Source organism: Henckelia pumila, chromosome 3 (genome assembly GCF_033568475.1).
Source record: "Henckelia pumila isolate YLH828 chromosome 3, ASM3356847v2, whole genome shotgun sequence".
In the NCBI taxonomy this organism is placed as follows: Eukaryota; Viridiplantae; Streptophyta; class Magnoliopsida; order Lamiales; family Gesneriaceae; genus Henckelia; species Henckelia pumila.
This window is the reverse complement of record NC_133122.1, coordinates 147343295-147362263: the sequence shown is the minus strand read 5'-3', so window position 1 is coordinate 147362263 and position 18969 is coordinate 147343295. Positions and strand designations below refer to the sequence as shown.

General features: G+C 41.5%; 3 protein-coding genes across 3 annotated transcripts; 1 reads left to right on the top strand and 2 right to left on the bottom strand.

Annotated features, from left to right (window-relative positions):
- Positions 1-409: 409 nt before the first annotated feature.
- Positions 410-1123, bottom strand: LOC140889701 (protein VACUOLELESS GAMETOPHYTES). The gene has a single exon (XM_073297425.1). The coding sequence runs from the start codon at positions 1121-1123 to the stop codon at positions 410-412; it is 714 nt and encodes a 237-aa protein (XP_073153526.1).
- A 720-nt stretch (positions 1124-1843) lies between these two features.
- Positions 1844-2770, top strand: LOC140889700 (protein VACUOLELESS GAMETOPHYTES-like). Its single transcript, XM_073297424.1, has one exon. It carries the CDS (start codon positions 1844-1846, stop codon positions 2768-2770), a length of 927 nt encoding a protein of 308 aa, XP_073153525.1.
- Positions 2771-4214: 1444 nt separating this feature from the next.
- On the bottom strand, positions 4215-6031 carry LOC140892257 (protein trichome birefringence-like). The gene is made up of 5 exons (XM_073301096.1): positions 5493-6031; positions 5211-5403; positions 4952-5145; positions 4713-4871; positions 4215-4642 (listed from the first exon to the last, which is right to left on the bottom strand). The coding sequence occupies exons 1-5, from the start codon at positions 5948-5950 to the stop codon at positions 4303-4305; spliced, it is 1344 nt and encodes a 447-aa protein (XP_073157197.1). The 5' UTR covers positions 5951-6031; the 3' UTR covers positions 4215-4302.
- Between the last annotated feature and the right edge of the window lie 12938 nt (positions 6032-18969).

The following is an 18969-nucleotide window of genomic DNA, read 5'->3' as shown; positions in this document are numbered from 1 at the left end:
ATTCCTAGGAGTCAGGCAAATGGAAAAGGTGTATCATGCACTCATTTTTGGTCACATTTTCTTGTTCCTTGGAAATAATTCGAGCAATTACCCCTTCACTAGCCCACGATTGCGCACATTAGCTAGGCAATGTCAGGAAGTTGGATTCGCGTTTGATTTAAATTGCTATTTGAGGTTATATGAGCAAGGCTAGCTAGATCCACTTGGAATTTAACTAACAAAGAACTGAAAGCACGTTTGATTTCTTCATCAGTAAAAAGTTACCGACACATGATATGCTGCTGAAAAGGGATAAGAAATACAAGAAACTTCCGAAAGGAACTCCGAAATTTTTGCATCAAGAAAGTAAATGTTTAAAACAAGCAAAGTAGATAAGGCATTCTTTGTTGGCTCAACTCAAACGGGTTAATTATAAGCTGTTCATGAGAGACGATTGGTTGCTGGCGTTAGCTATTTGCGCCTCTATGATCTGAAGCCGTAACAAGTGAGCAAGAACATCCTCAGCCGTCGGCGGCTGCGGCTGAGAACATGATACCGGGATCTGGACTTGAACTTGTGCTTGATCATCGGGTTGACTGTCTCCATACAGCCCTGGTTTCACCTCATTAGTAGCACAAAAGGTGTGGATCCTAAAACCACACTCGGGTTTCTCACAAAAATAATACCAATGCTTAGAATTCAGCTCTTTTGCGCAAATCTTGCAGTGCACAGGGACCCCATTAAAATCAGGTAGCTTGAAGCTAAGAAATACCTCATGCTCATGCGCTTTGTGGGTCACGTTGGGCGGAAGATACGCGCAATGGACATGGACATCCACCTCGCACATGGGGCAGCAGTAGGAAAAGGAGCTCCCCGGCGCGCCGCAGCCGTTGCAAAGATACGAGCTGCTGCAGTAGGTGGGTGAAGGCAAGAGCACGAGGGGGTGTTCCGGGTGGGACGGATGTTTGACGTATCGGTTGGCGTTGCCGCAGTGCTCGTGGAGGAAGAAGTTGCAGCTCCAGCAGGCGAAGATATTGGAGCCTTGGCACGGCAATTGGCAGCCGTGGCACTGGTACTGCTGCTGCCCCGCCTCCACTTTGTAGAGGGTCAACGTGTGCGGGTGGCTGAAATGCTTGTACTCCATTCGATCCCCTGCTTTAATTTGCGAAACAAAAACAATCTTCTGGTTTCTGTTTAAAGAGAATTCATGGTTGCATTATATGATCGGATCGGGAGGCTTAAAGAGTCAACAATTTGGGCATTGACTTTTAAATGGCCAATAAACATCCAAGTCAACTATATCTTACTTGCTCACGTTTCCATTTTCATTCTTCTTTCCATCCGTTAGCGAAGTGTGCGCGAATATTGAAAAAAAATTATGTGGACCTCGCTTGTACTTTTTTGTCATTTAGCGTGATATTTTTTGTTATTTAGAAAGATGTTCGAGCGAACATCTCAAAAAAATTAGGGAGTGTTTCACCCGGTGTAGCATAGAATCACCCGTTCTCGAATTTGGGATCACGTTTCCATTGACTATTTAAAATGTCATTTTGCAAGAATCGAATAATATGATCTAAGACACCTTGTTTCTAATTCTGTATTATTTGTAGCCAGCTAGATTCAGAATTAAAATATTTCGACATGTTTATATAGACTGTGTCCAGAACTAGATTATGTGACAACTCACAAATTCTGGCTGGTGTGTGTGATTGTCTCAATATATGTTAGTCCAGCTGGTTGCATAAGATATATCTATATATGTTACTATTTTTGTTGCTTGGTTTTGTCAAAACATTGTCCTACCCTTGGTTATTAATACACTTGAACTTATGTTTGATCGACTTAAAAACAGGAAAATTACTCCATGGAAGAACCCGCTAGGCATTTTAGCCATCAACACCCGTTACAGTATCTCGAGTCACGACCGGATGAAAATAACGTTTGTTCTGGCTGCAAACTCGCCATAATGCCTGGAAAATTCTGCTATCAGTGCAAAATTTGCCTATTCTTCCTTCACAAGGTATGCTACAGAATGCCTAAAAGGGTCCTCCACCCCGCGGACCCGAACCATCGTCTCAACCTTTTAGCCACACCAACCAGGGGATGTGAGGCTTGTGGGAGGAATATTTCAGGCTTCTGCTACAGCTGCACCAAATGCAACCATTATTATCATATGTTATGCATAGCTCTGCCTCTTTCTCTCAAAATTCCTTCCTTGCATCTTCACACACTCAAACTAGAGCTTAAACCTCCTTATGACTTTCAGTGTGATTTATGCCATGAATCGAGCTACAACGGGTGGCTTTATCGTTGTAGACTATGCGAGTTCGATGCACATATTTCTTGTGCTGTCACTTACAATAAAGGAACTCAGTCTCCTAAACGGAAAGCCGAATACTTAAACTCTAGCTCTCCGCAGAACGAGCTGATGGAGATTCTTTCACAAGGAATGAAGTTTATGGAAGAGAAAAATTCTAAAGAAGCCCTTCATGAACCTCAAGATCAATCATCTATGGTTTCTGAAAACTTTACTCTGCCTAGTTATCAGTTCAGCGGTGCATGCTTTTCAATAGACATTGCAAGATCTATTCAGGGAGATGAACTACAAGCCGGGAAAAGTATGAAGAGAGAGCTGAGTCTGGCGCCATCAGCGGCCATTGGCTCACAAGTTTGGATGGAATTAGGCCATCCAAATGTCGACAGGACACAGTTCAAGAACTTAACGATAAACACGGAAGATGTAAGAACATTAAACCTTTGTTTGATTTGTTGTGCTGCTTGTGTTGATTAAGTACACATGACGCAAAATGGAAATTGGTTTGCCAACTGGCTTACACTCGAGTTTGATCAAAGAACACAAGTTATATACCAAGAAGATTATCTGGATATCCATATTTTTTTAAACCGAGCTCATTAGGAGTCTGCTGGAGAGTCGTCTCCAACCTTGTGGTTGGAGTGACATAATCCGCTCCCAGTTCTGGCTATAAACATTAAGGCATTGTTTGGTGTGAAACAATATCATTGCTTTGTTCAATGTCTGGCTCAAGTTTTTCCAAAAATTAGTATCATTCACCATTGTTTAATCCAAGTATATTGATTTAAAATCCTTATATTATTAATCTCTTATTATCCAATTCATGAACCAACGGTGCCTAAATAAGTGTGATAAGTTGCACATATTGAGGGTATGTACTTGGTCACTACTCACTAGACATGAGGTGTGTAAACGACGCTGAGTCGAATCAAGTGAAACTGTAGTGATTTTTAGGTAGTGTCTGTAGTGATTTTTAGGTAGTGTTTGGGAGAGTTTCGTAAAAGCATTTTTCAACTTTTTCATTAACAAAAATTTGAAATTTCGTGAAATTTTGTTAACGAAAAACTGAGAAGTGATTTTTAAAAGCTCTCTCAAAACACTACCTTAATATCCAAACTCGAGCTCAAATTTTTTAGTCAACTCAAAGCTAGCTAGGAGAATTAGCTGTTTCGGGCTCAAGATTTGGCTCGACTCAAGTTCTAATTTGAGCTTGATTTGATTGTACTCCTGCAGGCGATACCGACGCGTCCATTTTGGTCCAAGTTTTTCATATGCTTGTAATTGTTTGGACAGAGATCTGGAAAAATTGGGATACAATAGCATCAAAAGGAATACATGATGCGTTCTTGAATGAGAATTGAAGATCACTATATCATGCAGGCGTGTGGATCAAAATAAATAAATATGATTATATTGAAGTAATCATGCCTGGTTCAAGGCAATATGGGATTTTTACATTTTGTTTATTTAATTTGAGCAAAATACATTTTTAGACTCTTTAAAGTGAAAGATGAAAAAATTATTTTAGGAGTCCTACAAATCCAATGATTACCATAGAGGATAGTAATATTAGCCGCTTTTCACTTGGGGCATCAATTTTTTCACCTCAACTCTTGAAAGTGAAGGTGAAAAATGGTGTTTGGATGTCGAAAATGGAAACCGATTAAAAAGAGAATTGTAGGCTCATACTCGACTTATATTTGTTGTAAAAAATAATATATTTAGCATAAAAATACTTAAAGTTAAATACAGTATTTTTTTCATAAAATTAACTCGTGAATCGATCTTTATCTTTGTGTTTCAAAAAAGTGTTTTTTGAATCAGGAACCGGGCACGGAAAAAATTCATCGGTGACAATTGTTGTAACATTCTCTGTTGATGTGATAGTTTTTTAAACATGTAAATCATCACATTTGTCATAGTAGAATTTTTTCCGGGCAATACTAGTATAAAATGGAAAAGAATTCTGTACACTCTATGGCAAGTCGAGCCGATTCATGTCTGAATATTTACTGCTCGTAGTGATTTAATTTCAGCAGAAGTTGGGCATACAGGATTTCATTCCATGCATCTGGCACCCCAGGGAGGCACCAGTGGCTGCAATCCTGAGAACTCAATGACTTTCTTGCTTCATCCGACATATTTCGCCTCCGGTATACCGACGGATGCCCGTCTTTCCGGTAATCCGTCATCCTTGTCACGTTCATGTAACTTACCACATCGCTCCTCATCCCTTGTAAAACACCCTCCACAACCCTCATCCATGGCAGATAAATCGACAGCGACGTCTCGATCTCTATTGGCTCCGTTTCGCCATCACACTGCCCACCAGAATTCCATTGCCCGCCACTACAATCGATAAACAGGGTTACTAGCCAGTTATGCTTTGATAATTTGAATGTAAACAAGAACACATTACTTGAAATGAGAGGCCGAATAGCCCTTGAAGAACACGAAAGACTTCGTGGGATCGAAGTTGGCCTCGACCCAACTTCCCCATGTGATCAAGGCTTTTCGAAATGCCTCTGTGGCTTTCAGGTAACTATAAACATGGCTCCCTTCTTGGTAATAGTCCTTCCTGAACAACATTCCAAAACATTCAAATTTTATCAATAAAAAAAAAAGCTCTACACATACAAAATATCACTCTTAATATACCCTTTGGAAGTCTTCACATGAGTCCACCAGTGGCCACTATTGAACACGATTATGTCTGCGTTTTTATACTTATCTGCAGAGTTCCCAATCAAATCGAGTCGAAGCGTTTCCTTCTTCGTTCCGTTTCTTCCTTCGGCTTCCCATTCTTGCACCAGAAAAGGAGACACATGAAACTCCACCGAACAGTTATAGTCCTATGAAGAAGATAGTTGAATCAAACAGAGACAAAATCCCATGTATTAACTCAAAACAAACTTGCCTCAAATATAAAGGAAAAGGAAGTTTCTGTCCTAAACTGTTGCCTCCCCGACTCTTCATAAACCTTTTTCTGGTCTTTCACAGAGTTCTTGAGTATGCAAACAAGAGATTCCCACATGTTTCTGTTCAGAGAATCGCCAACGAAAGCGAGCCTCTTTCCTCTCAATAATTCCAGCATATGACTTCCATCCAACCTGAACAACCAACACAGAACATCAATGTATTCAATCTGCAAATGACAATTAAAAAAAAAATCACAGCAGTTGATTATAAAGAACAACACCTTGGGAGAGTGCAATCCTTTGGCTTCCACTTAAGTTTGTGATATTCATTATCAGGCCTACCGTTGCCAAAACAGTCGAATTGTTCGTCGATCAGAGAACAAGAACCGGGGACGTACAATGGGTAGGACTCGTCTCTCACCCACTTTCCATCAAAAAAATCGCAATTCATCAGAGACTCCATCGTCGAAATTCCCTCTCCAGAAGCATGAATGGCATCGAAGTTGGCCGACACCGGTGGGATTGCATTGTTGTTAAGTAGTGTTAGATCCAAGACTTCAACTTGGTTGGTTTTCTGGTGATCACGGGTCAGATTTCTGTACAAAGAGGGTGGCGGAGAAGAAGAATCCGACAAGGGCCGAAAGCCAAGAAACAGAGTGGAAGCAATGGAAACAAAAATAGTGGCATAAGCAATGATTCTGAAAATGGAGAGATTGATTCTTTTGATCAAATAGGCCATGGTGGGATGCGACGACAAGTTTGCAGTTTGCGAGTAGTTTTATGTGATTTGAGAAGTGAGAAAGGGAGGGAGGGAGTCATGTGGAAGAGTTTTGAGTTTGCAGGATTGTTCAGTTTGGAGAGATTACAAATTTTGTATGATACATGGGATTTGCTTCCACCAAATATTTTCGAGATACGATTACGCATGCATACAATACATACATATACGTATGTAATATGTGAAAATTTTACTCCTTAAATCAGGATATAATATCTCGCCATTTTTTAGATAACGTGATAATACTAACTAATTCAGACCGACATAGCAAAATTTAGAATGTTGTTGCATTCTAAGATTTCTTAATTCTCGTTGAATAAAACATTTGTTTTTAGTTTTCTCCCTCAAAGTAGGTTTTTGTCCCGATTTCACAGCTATCGACATAATCATTATTTTGTTGAAGGCTTTTCGGTCTATCAAAAACGAAATGACTTCCATCTTCAAGTTTATTTCAGACTCAGTTCATTTGACAATAGGTTTGATTTTCAATCATAAGTGTTAGGAATCAATCCAAAATTTAGTATTCCGAGAATTCACCTCGCAAGCAAACAAGAACAATAATCCCATAAATACCTATAAAACCAACGCACACAGATCAAACTCAAACACTCACGCGAAAGCAATAAACAACGCAAGTATTTACGTGGTTCGGCAATAAATTTGCCTACGTCCACGGGAGAGCAACACGACCACTTTATTAATCACCAACAGAACAATCCAAGCTCAAGAACAGGGCTTATTACAGAGATAGACCAGAAAACTCTTAATGCTAGATACAGACACGATTCAAGCTATTGATACTTGAATCTTCCCGTCACAATCTCCGCCCAAGTTTTCTCCTCCGAAATCTCTCCTTCTTCTCTCTCAATATATTCTGAAGAATTTGATTTTCTGTTATGTTCGTTGCGGCCATTTTCCATCTGTTTATATAGAGAATTACACCGACTTTCATCTTGGGCTTTAGGTCAACAGTAACTTATGGCCCAATTATAAAGTCAACATGGTCCAGCCCGATAAGCCTTCATTCATCAGTCTGATCTGCTCTCGCACTTCGATCTGCATCGATCTGCCTGCAAGCTTCCAGCTTTACGGAAACTTCATCTGACTTCTAACCAAGTTACAATACTCGAGCAATCTATCTGCATGAACTCTTTCGAAGACTCATCTGACCATCAAATCGATCTGATCCCAGTATTCGATCTGGACCATGAACTCATCTGAACATCGAGCTCATCTGATCTGTACTATTCAATCAGATCTCTTCTCTATTCCCATTCAATCTGATAGAAGCATACTTCAACAATCTCCACCTTGATTCTTTCAGGTTGAATGTTGCTCTCCATCCTAGCCCCCTTGGCTAATTCCCAACCACCGCATTAACTAAGTCCAAATATTTCTTGAACTTAGCATACGACAATAACTTCATCATAGCATCTGCAGGGTTTTCTTCTGATGCTATCTTCACAAGGATCACATCTCCTTTTGCAATCACATCTCTCACGAAATGCATCTTCACATCTATGTGTTTCGATCGTTCATGATAGACTTGGTGTTTCGTCAAGTGTATTGCACTTTGATTGTCACAGTGTACTACAACTTGATCTTGTTTTACACCCAACTCCGCTATCATCTCTTTTAACCATAATCCTTCCTTTATGGCCTCAGTAACAGCTATGAATTTTGCCTCAGTGGTAGAAAGGGCAACCACTGACTGTAGATTTGACTTCCAGGTGATCGTTGTGCCATAAAAGGTGAACACATAACCAGTCAATGACTTTCTAGTGTCTAAGTTCCCAGCAAAATCTGAATCCACATATCCAACTACCGGATCAATCCCATCTTGCTGTTTTTCAAACTTCAACCCCAACCCAGTTGTGTTTATGAGATATCGAAGAATCCATTTCAGAGCTTCCCAATGATATGTTTCTGGATTAGCCATGAATCTTGACACCACACTGATTGTGTATGCCAGATCAGGCCTACTACACACCATTCCATATATGAAACTCCCCACTTCACTAGCATATGGAATATCAGTCATCTTCTTCTTGTCTTCCTCACTTTCAGGTGACTGATTCGCAGATAGCTTCAAATGCTGTCCCAGAGGGGTCAAGACAGATTTTTCATGATTCATGTTGTACCGCAGAACAACTTTCTTCAAATAGTTCTTCTGACTTAGATGAATCTCCTGACTTTTCCTGTTTCTCACTATGTCCATGCCCAAAATTCTCTTCGCTTCACCCAGATCTTTCATCTCAAACTCTGTGTTGAGCTGTTGTTTCAAGGATGATATCTCTGTCCTACTTTTACTTGCGATCAAGATATCATCAACGTAAATCAGTAGGTACAAGATAACCTGCCCATCATCCTTTTTCAGATAGGCATATCTGTCATATTGGCTTTTCACAAAACCAATACCAATCATGAACTCATCAAACCTTTTGTTCCACTGCCTCGGACTCTGCTTTAGCCCATACAATGATTTTCTCAGTAAGCAGACTTTGTTTTGGGTTTTCTGATGTATGAAGCCCTTTGGTTGGTCCATATAAATGGTTTCTTTCAGGTCTCCGTGTAGAAACACAGTTTTCACATTCATCTGCTCAAGCTCCAAGTTGAGCTGGTTCACCGGTGCTAACATAATTCGGATGGAACAATGTTTGACCACTGGAGAGTAGACCTCATTAAAATCTATCCCTTCTACTTGACCAAAACCCTTTGCAACCAATCTTGACTCATACTTGATCTGATCTGTACCAGGAGTTCCTTCCTTCTGTTTATAGATCCACTTGCATCCCAATGTCTTTTGATGCTTCGGTCTGTCTACTAGCTTCCAGGTTTGATTCTTCTCAAGTGAGTTTATCTCTTCATTCATAGCTTCAATTCACTTGTTTTTTTGTTTACTCGTCATAGCTTTATCATATGTATTCGGCTCTGAATACTCCACCTCCTCAGCTACTGTTAGCGCATACCAAGCCAGATCAGCTTCACCAAACCTCTTAGGAGCTCTGATCTCCCTTCTGATTCTGTCCCTTGCAAGATTATAAGTACTTAAGTCCTCTTTTGGATCACTCGCTGTCATATCATCATCTTGCATCTCATCTGACTCTTCATCTGGCACAGAAGACTCCATCTCAATCGGTAGTTTATCATTCACACTGATCTGACTGTCCTTTACATCTGTATTCATTTTATATCCCAGTTTGGATTCATCAAACTTCACATCCCTGGTGTTGAAGCACTTTGGACCTCTTGACTCCATGTTCCAAACCTTATAACACTTCATACCATCCGGATACCCAATGAATATACATCTGACTGCCCTTGCTTCCAACTTGTCCTGTTTCAAATGAGCATATGCAAGACATCCGAATACCCTCAAGTTTGAGTAGTCTTGTAGTGACCCTGCATGGAATCACCTACTAACTGGCAACTAATAGCATGCATTAAACTTAATACAGCAAAATACTTAACAGAGTAAAAACGTGCGGAAACATAATCCATAATGTACATATCAGCTTAGTAATATAATCCAGGCTTAAATCTGTAGTGATACAACCATATCGAAATTCTTAAAAGTAAACATTATACAGCTAATAAATCGTGCTGTATAAAAACTTTCAAAGCTCCTGCTCCCTAGTCCTGCCTTGAACTACCAGCTCCGTCCATCCTGCGACCTGCCCCATGGAATAGGGTGTCCAAGATAACAACTAGGACGTGAGCGCTACGCCCAGTACATAGACATGAGTAAACATATGTATATAATGCATGCAACATGATGACTGGTACAGGGTCATCTGAAAAGTCATGCTCAGAACCGGCGCCATATGAGTGCTGCCACCGCACGGATCAACCTCTGGGTGCAACCACACTCGTCTAGTACACCAGAGTAGACAGACATAAATGCCCCCGCCGTCGCGGTACTCTCAGTGACAGACTATCGAGTATAGAGCTGAGCGGCTTTATAGTCAGGTATAACAAGGTATAGGCTCAACGTGTATATGCACATGACATATGAGTATAGAAAACGGTAAATCATACATCATGCCATATAATAATGCCAAATAAATGCAACATATAAACATGTATACTCGCTGGAAATCTCAGTCAATGTGTACGTACCTCTAGGCTAGTTCAAGTATAATAGATCCTAGATTCCAAGCCTATATTCAAAAGTTCACCGTATCACTACATAAATTCTATAAGCCTTAACTAAGCTAATAAGTACTCCCAAAACTTAAATAGATTCCCGGACCATACCTTCGTCCGTAGTTAGCCCTTTGGAGTCGCTAGTCCCGGATGACTATAACCACCCCTTGGTTATTTCAGAACCTCTATTATAATCGATAGGGCCCTCAAGTGTATAACTCACACTATATAACTGAAGAAGGAAACTCGGGAATTCGTAATTGAAAATGAACTCTGAACGGCCCTTTTTATAGCCAAATTTCTCGGCCAGGATCGGAACTTCCGATTTCGGGATCGGAGCTTCCGATCCAGCTCATTGCGTGTATGTCTGCCACGCCAGGATCGAAACTTCCGATCTACGATCGGAGCTTCCGATCTGCTCTATGACCGACACTTGTCAAAACTCGCAACTGAGTCATCGATCATTTTTGACAGCTGGGGATCGGAACTTCCGTTCCAGGATTGGAGCTTCCGTTCCGATCGGAGCTTACTATCCGGGATCGGAGCTTACTATCCGGGATCGGAACTTACTATCCGGCCCAAAATGAAAAAGCCCAAATTTTACTTCTGAAGTCCAATAACACTCCGAAATTGGTTAAATACCAACCCTTAATCATGTTTAACATATTATTATCTTAAAATGGTATCTGGGTTACTACATTCTCCCCACCTTTAGATATTTCGTCCGCGAAATAACATCTAAAGACAATAAAGATAACAATATGAAACATCAAACCATGTCTTATTACAACAACGGTAATTACATCTTATATGGTAATCAAAAATACAAAGCAAACAACTCAGGATATTCTGCTCGCATACGACTCTCAGTTTCCCAAGTTGCTTCTTCAACGCCTCGGCGCTGCCACTGTACCATCACAAGTGGTATAGTCTTGTTCCGAAGAACTTTCTCCTTCCTGTCTAGGATACAGATTGGTCGTTCAACAAAAGACAGATCTGGCTCTAACTGAATATCAGTAGATTGAATCACATGAGATTCATCAGCTATGTACTGTCGAAGCAACGACACATGAAAAACATTGTGTATACTGGAAAGAGATGGCGGTAAAGCCAAACGATAAGCAACATCTCCGATCTTCTCCAGTATCTGGAAAGGCCCAATGTAACGAGGAGACAACTTGCCTTTCACACCAAATCTCATCACCTTCCTAAAAGGTGATACTCGCAGAAAAACATATTCACCAGGCTCAAACTGAAGTGGCCTGCGGCGAATATTCGCATAACTGGCTTGTCTATCTTGAGCAACTTTGATCCTATGCTTGATCAAATCTACCTTGTCTACAATCTGCTGCACCAATTCAGGACCCTCGACTTGCCGTTCCCCGACTTCATTCCAGAATAACGGAGTACGACACCGTCGACCATACAATGCCTCGAAAGGTGCCATATCAATACTACGATGATAACTGTTATTGTAGGCAAATTCAATCAAAGGTAACTGATCCTGCCAAGATAAACCAAAATCCATGACAGAAGAACGTAGCATATCCTCCAGCGTACGAATAGTGCGCTCTGACTGCCCGTCAGTCTTCGGATGATACGCCGTGCTCAAACTCAGAGTGGTACCCAACGCTTCCTGAAAACAACTCCAAAAACGTGAGGTAAATCGCGGATCTCTATCACTGACAATGCTTACTGGAATCCCATGTAATCGCACTATCTCCTGGATGTATAAGCGTGCCATGCGATCATAAGAATACTCCCGGTTATAAGGAATAAAGTGTGCTGATTTCGTCAAACGGTCAACAACGACCCAGATAGCATCACACTGACGTGAAGTCATAGGCAAGTGGGTGACAAAATCCATAGTCACATGCTCCCACTTCCATTCGGGAATCTCAAGATTCTGCAGTAATCCACCTGGTCGTCGATGTTCAGCTTTGACCTGTTGACAAACCAAACATCTCGAAACAAACTGATAAACACTTCGCTTCATTCCCTTCCACCAGAATCTAGTTCGCAAGTCCTTATACATTTTCATACTTCCAGGATGAACTGATAATCGACTCCTGTGAGCTTGAGATAGAATATCATTCCTGAGCTCCGCAACATTAGGTACAACCACTCTATTGGATAGGCACAATAAACCATCTGCCTGAAAATGGAATCCAGATGTATTAACTCCATTGGCTAGACGTGCCAATCGCTGAGTCTTAACATCAGATATCTGAGCATCTCTGATTCGAGAATACAATGCTGGCTCAGATATAATAGTATACAAACGAATCTCATTCCTCCCTTTCTTGTGCTTGAGCGTAAAACTCAATGAACAGCATTCTTGAATCATATGAGATATTTCATTAGTCTGAAGTGCAGACAGTCTCACCTGCCGACTCAAGGCATCAGCAGTAAGATTAGCAGAACCTGGATGATATTTGATTTAACAATCATAATCCTTCAGGAGATCCATCCAGCGTCTCTGTCGCATATTCAATTCTGCCTGAGTGAATAAATACTTCAAACTCTTGTGATCCGTAAATATCTCAAATTTCTCGCCATAAAGATAATGTCTCCAAATCTTGAGAGCAAATACAATGGCGGCTAACTCGAGATCATGCACTGGATAATTACTCTCATGCAACTTCAACTGTCGAGAAGCATAGGCAATAACATGTCCATGCTGTGTCAAAACACATCCTAACCCCTGACCAGAGGCATCAGTATAGACAACATAACCTCCTGATCCAGAAGGTAGAGCTAGCACAGGTGCAGTAGTAAGACGTCTACGCAGCTCGTGAAATGACTCCTCACAATCCGAGGACCAAATGAAGGCAACATCTTTCCGTGTAAGCTGAGTCAAAGGCCTTGCCAACTGTGAAAAATTCTCGATGAACCGGCGGTAATATCCCGCTAGACCCAAGAAACTACGAATCTCAGCAACCGTCGTCGGTCGAGACCAGTTCAGCACTGCCTCTATCTTACTAGGATCAACAGATATCCCTTCATTAGAAATCACATGACCGAGAAATACTACCCGATCAAGCCAGAATTCACACTTGCTTAATTTCGCATATAGCTGCTTATCTCGTAACGTCTGTAGAACAATTCTCAAATGTTGTGCATGCTCATCCTTATTATGAGAATAAACAAGAATATCATCTATGAAAACGATGACAAATCTATCCAGATAATCTTGAAATACCTGATTCATTAGATTCATAAAGACTGCCGGTGCATTCGTCAAACCGAATGGCATCACCAGAAACTCATAATGCCCGTATCTGGTCCTGAAAGCAGTCGTAGATATATCTGAGTCTCGTACCCGCATCTGATGGTATCCAGATCTCAGATCTATCTTCGAATAAACAGAAGTACCCTGTAGTTGATCAAACAGATCATCAATTCGCGGCAAAGGATACTTATTCTTGATGGTGACACGATTCAACTGCCTGTAATCAATACATAATCGCATCGATCCATCCTTCTTCTTGACAAACAAAACAGGTGCTCCCCACGGAGAAACACTCGGACGAATATATCCCTTATCAAGTAGATCTTGCAACTGCTGTTTCAATTCTCTCATCTCTGACGGTGCCAGACGATAAGGTGCTCGGGATATAGGCGTAGTTCCTGGTACTAGATCAATACCAAATTCAACCTCTCGAACCGGAGGAAAACCAAGAATCTCATCAGGGAATACGTCAGGAAACTCGCTGACAACCGGTAGCTGATCAATACCCGTACTACTCATGGACATATCAACTACATAGATGAGGTAGCCCTCCCCACCTGACTCCAAGACATGACATGCCTTCAGAGCCGAAACAAGTGGCATCGGAGGTCGCGCACCCTCACCATAAAAGTACCAACTATCACCCTCAACAGGATGAAACTGTACCAGACGCTGATAACAATCCACAGTAGCGTGATACAAAGTCAGCATATCTATTCCCAAGATACAATCAAAATCCGTCATCGCTAATATCATCAAATTAACCGATAACACATTACCCTCAAACTCCAGAAGGCAACCCATCACTAGACGCTTAGTTACTACCTTCTGCTCCAACGGAGTAGATACAACTAAATCCATATCTAATGATACATAAGGTAATCTATGTCTCTTAACGAAGCGACTAGAAATAAAGGAATGCGATGCTCCAGTATCAATTAATACAAGTGCAGGAATACCACATAACAAGAAGTTACCTGCCAACATGCGATCGCTTCCCTCAGTAGCCTGCTCCTGAGACAGAGCAAACACTTGCCCTTGAGTCTGGGGACGATAACCAGAAGAACTCTGTGGTGCTGGCTGCTGATGTGGAAAAGTAGAAGCCTGAGATCCAACCTGGGATCCCGATCCACTAGCAGAACCCATGCGCTGAGGACAATCTCTCCGCAGATGTCCCTGCTGACCGCAAATATAACAAGTACCAGTAGCTCTCCGACATGAAGCTGCAGGATGCTTCCCACCACAATGGCTACAAAACTCCTCCTTCTTCTTCTTCTTCCCAAAACGGAACATACCTCGTGAACCACGAGATCCAGATGAAGTAGTAGGAGTAGAAGAAGACGTAGGTCCGGATTGCACAACAGATTGAGCTCGAGGCTCAACAAATCCACTAGGCTGTGCTGGCATCATCAACTGTCCACGCCTGTTGCTGGTCTCCACAAGACGGCAACGGTTCACCAAAGTCTCATAAGATACCGGGTCATCACAGACGACAACCTGAGAGTAGATATCTTGGTTCAGGCCTTGCAGAAAGATATCATATTTCGACGCATCACTCTCATTGATATGGGGACTGAAAGGTAGCAGATCAAGAAATCGCTGTTGATACTGATCAATAGTCATTGATCCTTGCCTCAAAGTAAGCAACTCCATAGATCGTGCTTGGCGAACAGCCGGAGGAAAATACAATTTTTGAAACTCCCGACAGAAATCCCCCCAAGTCACCTGTCCTCTCTCAGTACGTGCCTGAGCAACCTTGGCATCCCACCAAAAACGTGCTCTATCCTCTAGAACGAATTCTAGAACTTCCAGTTTCTACTCCTCAGTACACTCAAAAGCTCGGAACGTGCTCTCAAGTTTAGACATCCAGCTTCTAGCTTGTTCAGGATTCTCGCCTCCCACTAAGGGTTTCGGTCCTACCTGCATAAACTTATTAATAGTATAGCGACGTCGACCCTCATGAGGACGATGTTGATCATCCTGATGATGATGGCGACGATGATGATGACCACCTCCCTGGCCAACACTACCGTGACTCTCGTCAGCCATATCCTGAAAAGAATTGCACATTAAAATCCCAAATGCGCAAAAATTTACTCAAGACTAAACTAAATCCCAAGTACTAATCCCAAAATCTAAGCATGCTCTGATACCAAAAATGTAGTGACCCTGCATGGAATCACCTACTAACTGGCAACTAATAGCATGCATTAAACTTAATACAGCAAAATACTTAACAGAGTAAAAACGTGCGGAAACATAATCCATAATGTACATATCAGCTTAGTAATATAATCCAGGCTTAAATCTGTAGTGATACAACCATATCGAAATTCTTAAAAGTAAACATTATACAACTAATAAATCGTGCTGTATAAAAACTTTCAAAGCTCCTGCTCCCTAGTCCTGCCTTGAACTATCAGCTCCGTCCATCCTGCGACCTGCCCCATGGAATAGGGTGTCCAAGATAACAACTAGGACGTGAGCGCTACGCCCAGTACATAGACATGAGTAAACATATGTATATAATGCATGCAACATGATGACTGGTACAGGGTCATCTGAAAAGTCATGCTCAGAACCGGCGCCATATGAGTGCTGCCACCGCACGGATCAACCTCTGGGTGCAACCACACTCGTCTAGTACACCAGAGTAGACAGACATAAATGCCCCCGTCGTCGCGGTACTCTCAGTGACAGACTATCGAGTATAGAGCTGAGCGGCTCTATAGTCAGGTATAACAAGGTATAGGCTCAACGTGTATATGCACATGACATATGAGTATAGAAAACGGTAAATCATACATCATGCCATATAATAATGCCAAATAAATGCAACATATAAACATGTATACTCGCTGGAAATCTCAGTCAATGTGTACGTACCTCTAGGCTAGTTCAAGTATAATAGATCCTAGATTCCAAGCCTATATTCAAAAGTTCACCGTATCACTACATAAATTCTATAAGCCTTAACTAAGCTAATAAGTACTACCAAAACTTAAATAGATTCCCGGACCATACCTTCGTCCGTAGTTAGCCCTTTGGAGTCGCTAGTCCCGGATGACTATAACCACCCCTTGGTTATTCCAGAACCTTTATTATAATCGATAGGGCCCTCAAGTGTATAACTCACACTATATAACTGAAGAAGGAAACTCGGGAATTCGTAATTGAAAATGAACTCTGAACGGCCCTTTTTATAGCCAAATTTCTCGGCCAGGATCGGAACTTCCGATTTCGGGATCGGAGCTTCCGATCCAGCTCATTGCGTGCATGTCTGCCACGCCAGGATCGGAACTTCTGATCTACGATCGGAGCTTCCGATCTGCTCTATGACCGACACTTGTCAAAACTCGCAACTGAGTCATCGATCATTTTTGACAGCTGGGGATCGGAACTTCCGTTCCAGGATCGGAGCTTCCGTTCCGATCGGAGCTTACTATCCGGGATCGGAGCTTACTATCCTGGATCGGAACTTACTATCCGGCCCAAAATGAAAAAGTCCAAATTTTACTTCTGAAGTCCAATAACACTCCGAAATTGGTTAAATACCAACCCTTAATCATGTTTAACATATTATTATCTTAAAATGGTATCTGGGTTACTACAAGTCTGCAGGTGTTCCACTCCATTTTTCCATTGGTGTCTTGAAACCAATCGCGCTGGATGGACACCTATTGACCAAATAGCACGCAGTAGATAATGCTTCTCCCCAGAAGGACTTAGGTAGAGAAGCATTGATCAACATACATCTGACCCTTTTCAGAAGAATTATGTTCATTCTCTCTGCCAGGCCATTTTGTTGTGGCGTTCCTGCCATTGTTCTGTGTCTGGTAATGCCTTTCTCCTTACATAACTTCACAAACTTATCTGATAAGTATTTCAGCCCATTATTTGTTCTCAGGTGTTTAACTATTTTATCACTCTTGTTCTCAACTGCCAGCAGCCATTCTCTGAACTTGTCATATGCTTCATCATTGGTCTTTAAGATGAATATTCATACTCTCCTTGAGTAATCATCTATCAAAGACATAAAGTATCTTCCTCCACTATGAGTTTCTGTCCGAGAAGGACCCCATATATCTGAATGAATGTAGGCCAATGGTTGCTCAGTTGTGTGACTTCCTTGACCAAACGATACTCTTTTTGATTTCCCAAGAGCACAACTATCACATAACTCCAGTGATTCAATCTTATCTCCACCTAACAGACCCTGTTTAGACAACTCATGTAATCCCTTCTCACTTACATGTCCAAGCCTCAGATGCCATAGCTTGGTTCTGTCTTGCTGTTCCTGAATACTTGTTGTGCTTCCAATAATCGTTTCACCTTGTAGTACATATAAGAGGTTTCTTTTGACAGCCTTCATAACAACCAGAGATCCTTTTGACACTGAGATACTTCCTGCTCCTGATTTGAATGAATATCCCTGAGCATCAAGCGTTCCCAATGATATCAAGTTTCTCTTCAACTCAGGAACATACCTCACCTTGGTGAGTACTCTGTCGATCCCATCATGCATCCTTATTCTGATATTTCTAGAGCCTTTTATTCTACATGACTGATTATTCCCCAACAGTACCATGCCCTGATCAGCTTCTTCCAGCTTTTCAAACCAAGATCTTATAGGACACATGTGAAAGGAGCATCCTGAATCCAGTATCCACTCGTGGTTTTGATCACCTTTAGAAACCACCAATACTTCTGCTGAGTCATATCCATCTGTAGCTACGGCCAGAGTACCATCTTCTTTGGGTTTTTCCTGCTGCTTCCCTTTTCTTTCCGGACAATCTCTTCGCAGATGTCCAACCTTCTGACAAGCATAGCACTTCATATTACTCAAGTTTCTGTTCTGGTATCTTCCTTGACTCTTCGATCTGGACTTTGGCCTGTATTTCCCACTGGATGTCCTCTTATCACTTCTGTCTCTCGCCGTAAGACCTTCTCCATGTGATTCAGTATTTGTGTTTGACTTTCTCTGAAGTTCCTTGGATTGAATAGCAGACATAACTTCTTCCAAGGTTATCGTCTGTTCTCTTCCATACAGCAAAGCATCTCTGAAATTTTCATATGCTTTTGGAAGAGCATTCAGAAGTATCAAAGCCCGATCTTCATCCTCTAGATTTACTTCATTATTCTCCAAGTCATCCAATATCTTGGTGAATTCTTCGATCTGGTCTTCAAGATTCTTCTCATCCTTAATCACAAAGGAATACAACCTCTGTTTCATGTACAGACGGTTAGCCAGGTATTTCGTCATGTATAGATTCTCAAGCTTAAGCCACACAGCCGCTGCAGATTCTTCTCTGGCTACCTCCCGAAGAGGTCTATCTCCCAGACAGAGAATAATTGCACTGTGTGCTTTCTCGAGTAGTTCATCCTTGTTCTTTATATCATCAGACATCTCCTCCTTCCTCTTAAGAGCTTCCATCAATCCTTATTGTATCAGGATTGCCCGCATCTTAATTCTTCAGAGCGAGAAATCGTTCTTGCCCGTGAACTTCTCGATATCAAACTTCATTGATCCCACCATCTTTGCTTAGTTTCCCACGGACGGCGCCACTTGTTAGGAATCAATCCGAAATTTGGTATTCCGAGA

What these genes read in the sequence shown, in the direction of transcription:
- LOC140892257 (XM_073301096.1), bottom strand. Translation starts at nt 5,950, where the DNA reads ATGGCCTATTTGATCAAAAGAATCAATCTCTCCATTTTCAGAATCATT. An exon ending in AAGGATTGCACTCTCCCAAG is followed by an intron (nt 5,404 to 5,492) that starts GTGTTGTTCTTT and finishes TTGGTTGTTCAG; the next exon opens with GTTGGATGGAAGTCATATGC. An exon ending in CCTTTTCCTTTATATTTGAG is followed by an intron (nt 5,146 to 5,210) that starts GCAAGTTTGTTT and finishes TCTTCTTCATAG; the next exon opens with GACTATAACTGTTCGGTGGA.
- LOC140889701 (XM_073297425.1), bottom strand. Translation starts at nt 1,123, where the DNA reads ATGGAGTACAAGCATTTCAGCCACCCGCACACGTTGACCCTCTACAAA.
- LOC140889700 (XM_073297424.1), top strand. Translation starts at nt 1,844, where the DNA reads ATGGAAGAACCCGCTAGGCATTTTAGCCATCAACACCCGTTACAGTAT.